The 14,629-nt window shown below is 35.4% G+C and overlaps 1 protein-coding gene across 1 annotated transcript in view; it reads left to right on the forward strand.

Moving 5' to 3' along the window:
* The first annotated feature begins 767 nt into the window (after positions 1-767).
* Positions 768-14,629, forward strand: part of LOC125683444 (glutathione hydrolase 1 proenzyme-like) — a 32,553-nt gene continuing 18,691 nt past the window's right edge. Inside the window, exons 1-7 of the mRNA XM_056142731.1 lie at positions 768-813; positions 1,546-1,594; positions 2,290-2,344; positions 5,378-5,503; positions 6,651-6,914; positions 7,077-7,174; positions 13,867-13,983. Coding sequence (XP_055998706.1) covers positions 5,466-5,503; positions 6,651-6,914; positions 7,077-7,174; positions 13,867-13,983 — 517 coding nt within the window. The 5' untranslated portion in view covers positions 768-813; positions 1,546-1,594; positions 2,290-2,344; positions 5,378-5,465. The remainder of the gene's footprint in view (positions 814-1,545; positions 1,595-2,289; positions 2,345-5,377; positions 5,504-6,650; positions 6,915-7,076; positions 7,175-13,866; positions 13,984-14,629) is intronic.

Genomic DNA, 14,629 nt, shown 5'->3' on the forward strand with positions numbered 1-14,629 from the left:
CCCCTACACCGAGATACTCTCGCGAAAACGCGATTATCTCTCTTTAGCGAGAGTAAATATATCGCGTAAAACCGAGAAAAACACCCGAGGAGTACATCTCCTCGTGTTTCACGTGAACAGAAGAAAAAGCGCTAAAATGTCTGATACTTATGCAAATATATTAATTGGATTTCAAACTGCTTCCATCTTACGCAGCAACTTTGATACGCAATTTCTTGACTGTGCTGTCAATTTTCTAGAGTTACTTCGCATCATGCTGAGTGTGTATCACACATATTCAGCATTGCACGGAATTTGCCATTATTTTCAATAATGACACCAAAACATCTGTTTATCAGCTGTTTATGGTAATGTTTACTTTCTCGCTAAAGAGGGATAATCACGTTTTAGTGAGAATAGCTCACTATAGGGGAAGTGTTCCCAACCTGTCTAAGAACTCATGTCAGCTTTAAATGTCATTTTGCTAAATGACAAAAAGCTAGATTCGGCTAAATCTGGTTTATCTTTTTATGAGAGTAGAAATTCTGGAAGGGGCTTGAAATTCCAAGCAATTGCAACACTTTGCCACATGGTTTTTCACAAGTGTGTTCTACACAATTTCATACTCCTTATTAAATATAAATGCCCATTCCTGATGTGTATATGATGAACTGTGATACATTCCAACGAACACATGCTCACTATCTCTCCTTATCTCACTTTCTTCTTCCCGCGGTTCTGATTTCAAAAACTCTGAAGATCCAGTATATCACATGACCACGAATTCCACGTGCACTTTCTAAAGAGGGGCTGGGACTGAACACCACGACTTCGGTGAGTTTTATGCTATCTGCGAAGTAGGACGACACTTCGGAATTATTTCATCTTCTTGCTGTGTGGGCAAGTAAGGTACATGAAGGGGTTGGGGCGTGAATAGAGGTTCCACGTGCATGTCTTTCTCCTTCTGTCCATCTTGTCATCCCTACATATTCGGAAGATGTTCAAGAAATGAATTTCATTTTTAAAGGTGGATGATCTGCTACTCTTCAGGGGCCAGCATACTTTTCATAAGTGCTACTTTAATTTCTATCCGTATCCCCAGTCTTTGGAATATATACACTATATTTATCAAGATTCATACGTCGATTTTTTACAGATACAGCGGGTTCATAAGGAAAAGGCGATCATTACAATGTAAAAAAAAAAATGAAAATGTAAATATAGTCATTTTTTTAAAAAAAAATTGAGATATGAAATACTTTGAAACAGCATACGTATATTAATGGTATTATGTTCGTCCTCAACAACAACCAAAAAACCAATGAATGTCTGATGTTAGAGTAGCTATATGGCATGTAATCAACATTTCAAAATTGTCTGTATATCATTTCTTAGTTTTCCTATAAAAGATCTCCCAAAAAACTGGCCGCCTGTGAGGAATTCCGTCCACATAACTCCTGGCGTGAATGACAATGGCCCTGTTCTCGTCTACTGCCCACTCTTATCTGAAGATGATATTTTATTCTGGACAGCCATATACAATTAAAGCATAAACATTCATTTCAGTGTCAAAATATTTGTCAGGACTGTTGCTGACATTCAACACTTGTTTCAGGTAAGACGACTAAATTTCCTGCCATACAACTCTATGATTGTAGTCTTTTGTTCGTATTATCTTTGAGACAGTTTGTTGAATTGAACATATTTTATTGTCAAGATATTAAAGACAAAAGGATTGGGCACAAGTTCTTTATAAGAAAAAACTTAGAACGTCCTCTCCTATTTGTAGAAATGATTAGTATAACAGTCCATATACATAGTTGTTAAGAACATTGTTTAAATGCTTTATTTTATTTTCTACTGAAAACACTGTAGTCAATAACTTCTGCAGTTGGAAAATAATTCTCTTATGATAGGACTGTCTTTATAATTAGGGTACATCGTGGAAAGAGTTGAAATGCCCATCATACGCCACTCAAAATGGAGTGATGTTGTTCATGTTGTACACATGGGATGTCTCATGTTGGTACATCCCAGGCACGTGACAATATCTTATGACTGAAAAAAAATTAAATTATCCTTAAATGTGTAAAATAAAAATTAAATTTAAAAAATGTTGAAATTGAGAGAAACGATTAATTTAGCTTCATTGAAAGTAGAGAAATTATGATAGTCCATAATGATTGTTATGCTTGGGGAAAATTCAAAATGAAAATCTACTTTTTTTCGGTTAAACGGACAGTTCTATGACATCTGTGTATCATTCGCTATATACACATTTTCCATCCATGACAATTTGTATATCTGCAGGTCTACACATGAACTGTTGACATGTTACCAAAAAAGGAATGTGGCACCTAGCATGGTATCGTTGATTCTACTAATGATGCAAAGGATGAAATATCTCAGCATTTTAACTTTGTCTTCAAACGTTTAAAATTGCGTACGTTGGCGTAATCATTGAAATAGGATTTTCTCGAGGAAAGTTTGAAAATGAGCATATTAATCCTAATTATATTTGTAATTAATTCAGAATGGGTGTACATAATTACTTTCCGCAACTTCCAGCCCACCTCAAATTCATCATCCATGATAATGGTATGCGAACACCAAAAAATCCAGATATTGTCGCACGTGGTGTCAACAAACATTTTCCGAATACCATGGTCTCAGCAAAACTGCATACTTGAAAAAAATTTCACTGCTTCATTTATCTTTTATTGCTGTTCCGATACACCGTATTTCTGTCTCATTTCGTTATTGATATTAGATATAAAGTAAAAAGTAAATAAACATGTATCTGTATGTCAAAATATTAGTAAACTTAGAATATTGCACACTCTTAAAAAACTAGATAAAGGCGGGCACTTGAATATACCAAAAAGCTGAACAGGTATGCACACACTGTAATGAATTAGAAGACGACTATCATTTTGTTTTGTGATGTTATCTTTATTCAGTCCAATTTAGGGGGTGGGGATCTGGTTCAGACCCTAAACATATTTAAGCTTCTATACCATTACTAAGTACCAATAGTTCAAGGAAAAGTTTTGACAAATGCGTTTAAGAAAAATGGTAATTGGTTCATTGGAAATCGTTAGATATGTTCATATATTTGTTAAAAGTTTAATTAAAAACTGTCACTGTTGCCTCATACATATTTGTATTTTCTTAATCAAATATTGTAAACAGATATACCATGATTGGTTTTCTGAATAAACAAATAAACAAACCACTTGATTATTCTCACGCACTATTAGTAATTCGTCTATGGGTTAGCCGACTGAAAATATGTTCTTTATTCCCATCAATTCATTCACAGAAGGAATGTGTTTGAAGATAATAAATGAAGTAAATGTTGACTTACAAAAGCAATCATTCAAACTTGAAAATGTTTAGGTTGGTTCTTTTCGTAATTACATATATGAGGTGCTATCAAAACTGACAGTAAAATTGTGATTGATTTGTGGTAATGTATGAAACTGTGTACTAGTAAGTCATACAGAAAAAAACAAACATGAATAACTGATACCACAATGAACCATTTGACTTTGAAATTAAATTTGCCGTCTCTTGGGGAATTTCTTTCGCATGTAACTTCCGCCAGGACCACATTTGTCTACATACCGTTTGACTTGGGCAGTTTCTAACATTCAATACTCAGAAAGTCTTGTCCTATCGTTTCTTGCGTTCATTTCCCAAATTTCGCCAGTACGCATTTTTATTACAACTGCAGAAAAATGAAGCTCATCGAAATCCGGCGTTATTTTAACATTTTCAGACGCTTTTTCTTAGTGTCCTAAATCTACAAACGCTCTGACGACCTCTTTCTGAGATAATTGCAGGTTGCACAGTAAACGAACTTACAAGTACAGTACGTAATGTAAACCATGTGGCATGTATATATCTGAATACACACAGCTATATGTTACACTAACGGCTAAATTCTGATTGGTAAGTGGGGTTTTTTTAATGTTGTCTCCATGTAATGCAAACACTGTCACATAAAGTATAGATTTCAAATCAGAAACGGTGTCATATTGTAAATTTTGGGATTACACCCACTCAGTAAATTCAAAATTCACAATATGACAACAGAATGAACAGCTTACTTTACATTTGATATTATGTTATTTAAAATTGTCCCAATCTTGATTAATTACTGCATTATGTATTTCAAATCAGAAACGGTGTCATATTGTAAATTTTGGGATTACACCCACTCAGTAAATTCAAAATTCACAATATGACAACAGAATGAACAGCTTACTTTACATTTGATATTATATTATTTAAAATTGTCCAATCTTGATTAATTACTGCATTATGTATTTCAAATCAGAAACGGTGTCATATTGTAAATTTTGGGATTACACCCACTCAGTAAATTCAAAATTCACAATATGACAACAGAATGAACAGCTTACTTTACATTTGATATTATGTTATTTAAAATTGTCCAATCTTGATTAATTACTGCATTATGTATTTCAAATCAGAAACGGTGTCATATTGTAAATTTTGGGATTACACCCACTCAGTAAATTCAAAATTCACAACATGACAACAGAATGAACAGCTTACTTTACATTTGATATTATGTTATTTAAAATTGTCCAATCTTGATTAATTACTGCATTATGTATTTCAAATCAGAAACGGTGTCATATTGTAAATTTTGGGATTACACCCACTCAGTAAATTCAAAATTCACAATATGACAACAGAATGAACAGCTTACTTTACATTTGATATTATGTTATTTAAAATTGTCCAATCTTGATTAATTACTGCATTATGTATTTCAAATCAGAAACGGTGTCATATTGTAAATTTTGGGATTACACCCACTCAGTAAATTCAAAATTCACAATATGACAACAGAATGAACAGCTTACTTTACATTTGATATTATGTTATTTAAAATTGTCCAATCTTGATGAATTACTGCATTATGTATTTCAAATCAGAAACGGTGTCATATTGTAAATTTTGGGATTACACCCACTCAGTAAATTCAAAATTCACAATATGACAACAGAATGAACAGCTTACTTTATATTTGATATTATGTTATTTAAAATTGTCCAATCTTGATGAATTACTGCATTATGTATACTTCATACATGTAGTCATGTTCACGCCTTATCTTCAAAACAAAACGACAAGGACAGTAGTGAAACTATAAGGAAACCTCATACATTTTTCACACTAACAATTACTTTTCTTCAACATTTTTTTTTAGTGAAAATGTTAGCAATTTGTCAAGTTCTGTCAAAATGCCCTCATTGTAAGGGACGGAATGTTCAAAGCTCCGGTTCACAGTTCACATGGAAATGAAGCCACGAGATCATGACGAGACATTAATTGTTAAAAACGTGCTTTCCATATTTTAAAGAAAACGTGGAAGATGTTGTCGGGTGAAATCTAGATCTTTCTGCAAACACATCGTCCCAGCTCACCACTGCATTGTACGTCCGTCTGATATGGCAACTATTAAAAAAAATGTCGACGCAGAAAATCAGTAAGTATTTACGCTTTAGAATATAAATGTCATTGTCCAAAATGGAATGTTTTTGATAGTTATAATTTTTCCTCGGGATTTTACCGCTGAAGGGAATTTCTTGTACTGTACTGTGGTTTGATTACGATCATTAAGTGTCATGTATGAAATATATCATAGGCGGATCCAGGAATTTGTAAAAGGGGTATCTAGCACTTGATCTTTCAGGTACTTTTCACAACCTCCACCCCTACACCATTTACACGTTTTGCAACTGCTTGTGTACATAACATCTCAGGGAGACCTTGAGACAATTTTATACATGAAAATGTATAGTATATTTACTACTTGTTTTTCCAAACTTCCAGTAATGCTATTTGTGATTCTCAGATCTGATTTCGCAATGAATGTTTTTAAAAAGCTGATTTAAAGGTTACTCCCAAGAGGCCGAAGGGTCTGGAGGCCGCCTAGACCCCCAAAAGATCTGCAATAAATGGTGCAAAATCCTGCATTCTGAGCATTTCCTGGCATTTCTTTTTCACTTTTAAATTGTCTAGTTCTTAAACAAATCAGTTGTGCTATATACTTTTTAAGAATTCTGTGATACTTGTATCAGAATGTCGTAAATATATATCAGTGTTTCGTCTTATTCATTCTAGAATTAAGTAATATACTGGTGTTGAAAAATTTGAATGCTGCAATTACATTTGAGTATCCATCTTTCATATCATTTTGACTTAAATTCTCGTTAAAATTGAATAACTCCTTAAACTTTTTGGTCCGCAAGAAGGTGGGCGGGGCAGACCTCCTGGACCCACCCCTTCTGGATCCACTCTTGGATATATACATGTATACCAATTATTCAATAGTCCCGTGGGGATCCGGGTTAGAATAGGTCCACAGTACCCCTTGCTTGTCGTAAGAGACGACCAAATGGGGCGGTCCTGCGGATGAGACTGCAAAAACCGAGGTCCCGGTTCACAGCAGGTGTGGCACAATAAAGAACCCTCTCTGATCAAAGGCCGTAAGCGCCGAGCATAGGCCTAAATTTTGCAGCCCTTCACCGACAATGGTGACGTCTCCATATGAGTGAAATATTCTGGAGAGAGAGAGAGAGACGCTAAACAATATTCAATCAATCAATCAATATTGTATTTCTACTTTACAGCATCGTAGCGGAGGAATCCCATGATTCCAATCCAAAGAAGAAAAAGACTGGCATATGCTACTCACGAAAATTCATCGGATTTCTGATTCTGAATGTGCTTGTTGCTTACGTTGTCGTCATCTACCTAGCAACAAAAGGCCCGGATGAAAACAGTCAAGAGACAACCACTCCCATGGCGATAAATATAATACAGAAAGATAGAAAAGTTCACGTGAACACCGGCGCGGTGGTGAGTGACAATGTGGCGTGCTCGAACACCGGAAGGTGAGTGACCGTGTGTATTGTACTTACATTCTAGAACTTGTTCAGGTACTCTCTCTCTCTCTTCGATAATAATATCAATATTATTTATCTATACAATCTATTTGATAATGTTTGAATGGGGAAAATAGGCACATGGTATGTCAAGGCCATATGTCTTTTCAGAGATTTTCTGTTGAGAGGTGGTTCTGCTGCTGACGCTGCCATAGCAACGCTTCTTTGCAATGGCGTCATTACGCCCCACAGTATGGGAGTTGGAGGAGGTAAAATCGTTGTGTAACGCTAGGTAACCATTCAAAATCTTGCATTCCTGAAGTACCTCGATATCGTCTTTAACACATTTTTAATCAAACTCAGAAATCGATGTACGCTTTGACTTCACAATAATGTCATGAAATCCTTACATTGTGCTAAAATCATTCTGGTATTACATCACCCGAGTCTCCGACAACAAGCAAGCAAAATGTGTACAGTTGCTCAAACTCAATATAGCATAGTTAGTATAATGAAAATGCAACAAAAACCGACTTCAATTTTCAAAACTCTTGGACACATGATAGATGATATTTGTACGTAACCCTTTTTCACAAAACTGTGCAATGACCCTTGAATATTTGGCTGAAATCTCGGAGAGGGTTCAAAGTAATCTGAGATTCCTCTGACCCTTAACCCCGCTTTTATATTGTGATGTGTGCGGGGGAGAATCAGAGCGGAAGTCATAATGAAAAGTAGGAAAGTGAGGGATAGCATCATATTGGTCATAATTAACTTCAAAGTCATGTAGAATAATCCGATTACTGAATCCTTGCGTCGCGGAAGGATACACTGTAGATACGCGGAATAAAGACTATGGCAAGCCCTTTTACTATTTATCCGTAAAATAAGATATCTCTTTTCAGATACATCTCTATCAATGTAAAAAGAGATATATCATTCAGTTAGAAAGATATCTCTTTAAATTCTCAAAAAAGATATCTCTTTAACTTAAAGCTGTATGGTCCGAATTACAATATTTTTTTTCCATCTCGTAAACATGCTATTAAATCATCGCACGTATGTAGTTATGAGACTGTACGACCTACCATAAATTATTTCACCTGTTTTAACCCAAATAATTTGATTTTAAATCGATGTTTACAAATAACCGCGTCACTCTGCCATTTCAAGTGACAGTCACGTGACCAGTTCAAACTTTCAGATCATCGGCGGTCTTATCTGTGTAAAGCTGTGTATTTTGTTATAACAGTACCGTACCATAAGTTTAATAGAAATGAAAATATCAAATACCTCTCAGTAATTCGTTGTTTTAAGCTCTTTCAGCCTTAAAAGTTAAGACAGTTGCGTATGAGTTAATACATCATGTTGGGATTCCCCTGACGCGCGTGGGTCTATTTATAGACGTTTATTCTGGGATGATTTATATATGTAGCCACCATATTTACTTTCTAAATAATATTCGCACTGTTTTCTTTTACATGCAGATGTTTTCAAGCATGTAATTAAGGGAAAGTTAATAACTTTATAAAGTAATGAATCTGCTTTAAAGTAATTATGTACAAAAATAATACATGAACATCGGGTCATACAACTTTAAAGAGATATCTCTTTAAAATGAAAACAGATTTTCCCCCGGTGATCATGACTTCTCCCTGTTGCATCGCCATTAATATGATGACAGATGTAACTTGAAGAGTTGGTTGGGGTAACTTTATCAAGTTGCCGAAAGGCTGTAAATGTAAATTCAGTATAGCTTACATACTTTATCAATTTATTGTCTTTTTTGTTGTTGTTGTTGTTGTTGTTGTTATTGTTACCTGTATACACTTCACATGCGGTAAACGCAAAATCTTCGCCCGAGATTGCAGCCATCATGGTAAGGTTTGCTTTGACGGTCTTCCAGTTTAGGGAGAATTCCTTCGGGAGTATTCAAACTAATAAAACATATTGGAAAGAGATATCTCTTTCTCTTTGAGAGATATCTCCTTATCAACAATTAAAGAGATATTTCTTATACTTTGAGAGATATCTCTAGGAATTCTTAGAAAATATATGTTTTAAAAGTGAAGGAGATATCTCTCAAAGTAAAAGAGATATATGTATCTCTCAGAGATCTCTTTTGTAGAGAGATATCTCTTCAAATTAAGAGATATCTCTAATTTTAAAGAAATATCTCTTTAAAATAAGAGATATTTCTTTAATTTAAAGATATATCTTATTTTTTTAATAAATTGTAAAAGGACTTGCCATAAAAGGCAAAGTAGCGACGCCAGCTGGTGTCGCTGAATTCCCACTTTTCAATCATTCTTCCGCTCTCACTCTCTCCCGCACATATCACAATATGGGGCTCACGGCGGGTGTGACCGGTCAACAGGGGATACTTACTCCTCCTAGGCACCTGATCCCACCTCTGGTGTGTCCAGGGGTCCGTGTTTGCCCAACTATCTATTTTGTATTGCTTGTAGGAGTTATGAGATTGATCACTGTTCGTTATCTTCACCTTGCATAGAAGAGAGGGTAAAAGTAGGATATCTTGGATTAGATTCCAAGTTGCTAGTCTACAGAGAATTTGCAAACTCCTTTCATCAGAAAGAGAATGCTGGCAAATAAACTATAGTATGATTAACAATGGTTCATGTCCCTGTCAATTGTGTCTCGGGGAAAGAGACGAATATGAATTTTCAATGTAATGAATATGCACAGTCACCAAAGTAAGAACTTGAAAACTGATCACGTGTCGCTGTATCATTAATTGATTCAATATCACGTGTAGCGTCCAGAAAATAGGCTTAGTTATAAAAAATTCTTTTTTTAAACATGCGACTGATTAAAAGGATACATGCATGTGCCGTATCAAACATTATTTAGTTCGATGATAAAAACATCACCAAAAAAATTTTCATTATGATAAACTATGAACAATGATATGATTTGACAATATCGACAAATTATATTCGGGTATTTATGAAGGAATTACGTGTATGATGGATGTGCGCAAGCGCGCAAGAAAAATATTATTAGAAACACCATGGTAGATGATAATTTCATTTACAGTATATACATGTATATAGTTGTACTGAAAGTGGTTCTCTCTACCCTGTTTCCGTCTGACTGTCTTTCATTGCTGAATGTGTCCTGCCAACAGCCTACAGGCTGTCCACGCTTTCACGTCGCCATGTCGATGAAATGTTGACTTTCGAAATTTCGCTTGGGACGTCGTGATCGTCTATTTCTGAATGGGGCGTTCACTATCCGACTCGGAGAATACACGATCAAATGGGAAACTAACATGATTACTTTTTAATACGAATGGAGGTGAATTGCATAAATTGTATATATAACTTATACGTATAGCTTCGTATAAAACACGTTTTTCTTTAAATCACACGATAATATTCAAGAGATCGGCATGTACAGCTTTAATTGAGGGATATAGTTAGAGATTATTTAAAAGTGTCAGTGATGTGTCCAATTTATAGCATATACAAACATGAGACCTAAGTTTTTCTCGTTGAATTTCAACCAAGAATATATGCATGCAGAGTGTAAGTACCAAACTGTATTTCAATTCAATGAAACTTAACTTGCTGCAGATGTATATGTGATATGAATTACCGTGGGTGTTAAGTTAAAGCTTTCCGAGAACCAAATTACTAATTCTTACAAATTTTCCAACTTTGGATTTAGATTTTCTTTTCTATCGCCAATAGCGATAAACCTACAATTCAAACTAACAGCGAGTACATGTTGATTTCCTTATGACAAATGCAAGTATAAAGTTGTGGAAATAATTCCACTTCTCTAAAGGGAATATTATCTAATGGTATACTCCTCATGGCACCATATACATCTCTCTCTCTCTCTCTCTCTCTCTCTCTCTCTCTCTCTAAGTCACCATTTGCGTGTGAGTTTCTCTTCTTAATTTTGTAAATAACGGTAAGCAATGTTTGATATGTGATTAATCTATATTTATGTCTATGAAAGTTACAAATCAGACAGAAAATATCAATTACGAAAAAGAAGAGACACCTAAGTGAAATAAACACACTACTTACTTACATATGTAGATGAACTCTTTCGTACGTTCCATTTAGGAGAACTTTGAGATATTTATCCTTAACTGGTGGGTAAACTCTTTTGAATTATTGTTGATGGAATTTAGTAGAATCCGTTGAAATAATGGCAAGGTTGTTCGAGGTTTTTTAAAAATCATGTGCTGGACACTCGGAAGGACACCGTAATTATACCCATAAACCGTTCAAGCATGCGGCTCATTGGTCCTTTGAATAGAGTGCTAGAACACTAAACTTTTAAATCGAAACAAGCAGTAGATCATATTATTATAATGTTGTCTACATCTCTGTCTAGGTACTACAAACCGTTGTTTGATTTATCAGCAAAAGTTATAATATATAACAACTGTTTCCCTTTTATTTTATTTTTGTCAAATCAATTGAGTGTCCCTAATATTGCTGATCTAACATAAATCCTCCTTCCTTTCGTGTTTTACAGAAAAATAAAGCAATTTGTTCGAGTCTGCAGCTGAAAAATCGTTGAGGTTATCTTTTTGAGCTCTCATTCGATAACTAGATATTGATTGATGCAACACCTGCTAACTCGTTCTTGTGACTAAAACGATAGGTAAAATGATCCCGTTTACAGGGTCTGGTTTGCTTTGAAATGTTATCTCTATGAATGATCGAGAAGTTCCATCTGGTTACCTCTCTTTGCATTCTACACATATAACGAAACTAAGACTCGGCAATATTGATATAATGAACCATCTACGTGCTGTGATACGACTCCTAACCCAGGTCCTGTACCACGACTCCTAACCCAGGTCCTGTACCACGACTCCTAACCCAGGTCCTGTACCACGACTCCTAACACGACTCCTAACCCAGGTCCTGTACCACGACTCCTAACCCAGGTCTTGTACCACGACTCCTAACCCAGGTCCTGCACCACGACTCCTAACCCAGGTCCTGCACCACGACTCCTAACCCAGGTCCTGTACCACGACTCCTAACACGACTCCTAACCCAGGTCCTGCACCACGACTCCTAACCCAGGTCCTGCACCACGACTCCTAACCCAGGTCCTGTACCACGACTCCTAACCCAGGTCCTGTACCACGACTCCTAACCCAGGTCCTGTACCACGACTCCTAACCCAGGTCTTGTACCACGACTCCTAACCCAGGTCCTGTACCACGACTCCTAACCCAGGTCCTGTACCTTTCCTATCCTAGTTATCGATGCTCTTCGATAGCGATGTCTAAGAAAACAAACTTCTTTCAATGGAAAGTCTGTGAACTTAAAATTATGAAAATGAGTAGTAATTTGATTTGGAATGGAATTTCTTAAAATATTGCACCACGTTGTTAATGGTGGTTTTTAATTATTTTTTTTTAAAATTCATTTCATGTCTGTGTGTATATTGGAAATACTAAACCCTAAATATTGTGTCATTGTTTTTCTTTATTATCATTTTGTGGAAATGGTAGATTGCTTATAGATGCACCGCGTATCTGAACGCGAAAGGCTATGGGAAGTTACTTTTAACAACAACAAACCTAAATCACACTGCTTCCCACCAGCAAATAAAATTTTCTTTTTAAAAAAAGCAATAATGAACTATTAGAATGAAGAAAATCCCTCGCTTTATAGGACACCCAAGATTTTAGAAAGATCACGTGAAGCTGTGTTTACGTGGTATTTTCAATCATTTGATCAAACAACAGTGTAAATTGGCAATGAATACATGTAATGCACCAATAAAAAGACGTTAATGAATAATTTCAATTCCATGCCCTCGGAATTGAAGAGTCAGGGGCAACTTGACCCGTCCGTCCGTATGTCTGTCCGTCCGGCCGTCTGTAGCAAAAAAATTCTTTAACTTTGGTCATATCTTTTACATCATCAGATATGTGGTCTGTGTATTCCTTTTGGCAAAACTTTTATATTGACATCAACAAGTTTGACCTGGTGACCTTAACATTGACCTTTGACCTACCTTTAGAGACTTTGAATATTAGCGATATCTTTCAAATCGTAAGAAGTACTGGTTTTATATTGAGCATGCGCATTTTTTTGTGAGAACATGACTATATAAAAAAGAAACTACACATCCAGGTGAGGATACCTTTCTACCGATACCAGATATGGTGACCTTGACATTGACCTGGTTTTTGGAAATTTTCAAAACAAACTCTAACCTTGTTTATATCTTTTACAACATAGGAGGCACAGCTTCCATATTTCGCATGTCTATACCTTCTGACAAGACCTTTCCATTGGTACCAAATATTTGAACTCGTGGCCTTTTCATTTACCTATGACCTATCTTATTATTATTATTATTATATATCTATATAGTACTTTATCTGATTAAGTCAATTACCCTAAAGCGCTTTACATGTAAAACAATAAAAACAAACAACAATAAATACATAGAAAAAGATATAAAATAATAATAAAACTGGGTTTTTTTTATAAATAACAGTATACATAAATTGTTAAATTTTGTCTTTTAGAAAATTCTAATAAAAGCCATATATTTTAAACTGTAAGACCCTGCTTTCCTATTTAGCATGTGCATTTGTTGTGAAAAGACCTTTCCATTGGTACCAAATTTGTTGACCTTACGACTTTGAAATTGACCTCTGACCTACACTTCGAAAATTATTAACTAAAATGTTGCAATCCAGGGGCATTTCACAAACACATATTGTTGGGTAATGTTGTTCCATTGAATTTTCAAGTAAAGATTTGCGAATAATGCAAAAATAAAGCTCGTTTCCTAGGAAAATTTTGAAGTAAATATGTGTTTTAGCAATATTAAAATATTTACAACTTATTTCTTTAGATATCTTATGTCTTTATTCTATAATATCATATTATTTGACTTGAAATTTTAGAGCAATATATAACATGCGTTTACATATTCTATATTTTAGGTTTATTTATCGTGTATTTTGATGCAAAAACACGAAAATCCATATACGTGAGTGGTCGTGAAAGGACGCCAATGCACTTCCGCAACGACATGTACGTCAACCAATCGGGATGCTTTGGTAAGTAAATATTTTTTGTTTTAATAAGGAGTATATTGCCTCCTCGCAATTCACAGCGAGGGGTTTAAAGTACTAGGACCGTTCGTGTGTGAACATGTATAATACTGACCTTGTAAATACTCTACAGCCTTTCGTATGTGTGTGCGCGCGCGACTGACTTGATGCTTCATTGTAGAATTGTTATAAAGAGAGGAAGTGTAGTCAAAAGGTCAAGGTCACTACGGGAGTTTACTGGTTGCCTTCTTTATGGAGCTCAAGATTGTTGGGAAATGATATTTCTCTTAATAAGTTTAGATCCAAACTTTATAAATGCTAGGCGTAATACTACTTTATTTCCTCGAATAAACGACAACAGAAATTCAGCATTGTACAATACATGGAATGTAACATTATACGACAACTGAAGATGATAGACTACTTTTTGGTAAGTATTCATCATAATGATAAGTGTCCAGTGTACATACATCAGGGCTGCGTTCAAGATCGTAGCAGCTACGTAGGGTTCGGCAGCGCTACGATCTTGTACGATATGCTAGGCTAGCTCTACGTAGGAATAACATGCGTTAATTCATACAGTGCGTTCAATAGACCTAGATATCTAGCCTAGCAGCTAGGCTAGCCGCTACGATCTTGAACGCTGCCCAGT

This window comes from Ostrea edulis, chromosome 6 (assembly GCF_947568905.1).
Source record: "Ostrea edulis chromosome 6, xbOstEdul1.1, whole genome shotgun sequence".
NCBI classification, from domain to species: Eukaryota; Metazoa; Mollusca; class Bivalvia; order Ostreida; family Ostreidae; genus Ostrea; species Ostrea edulis.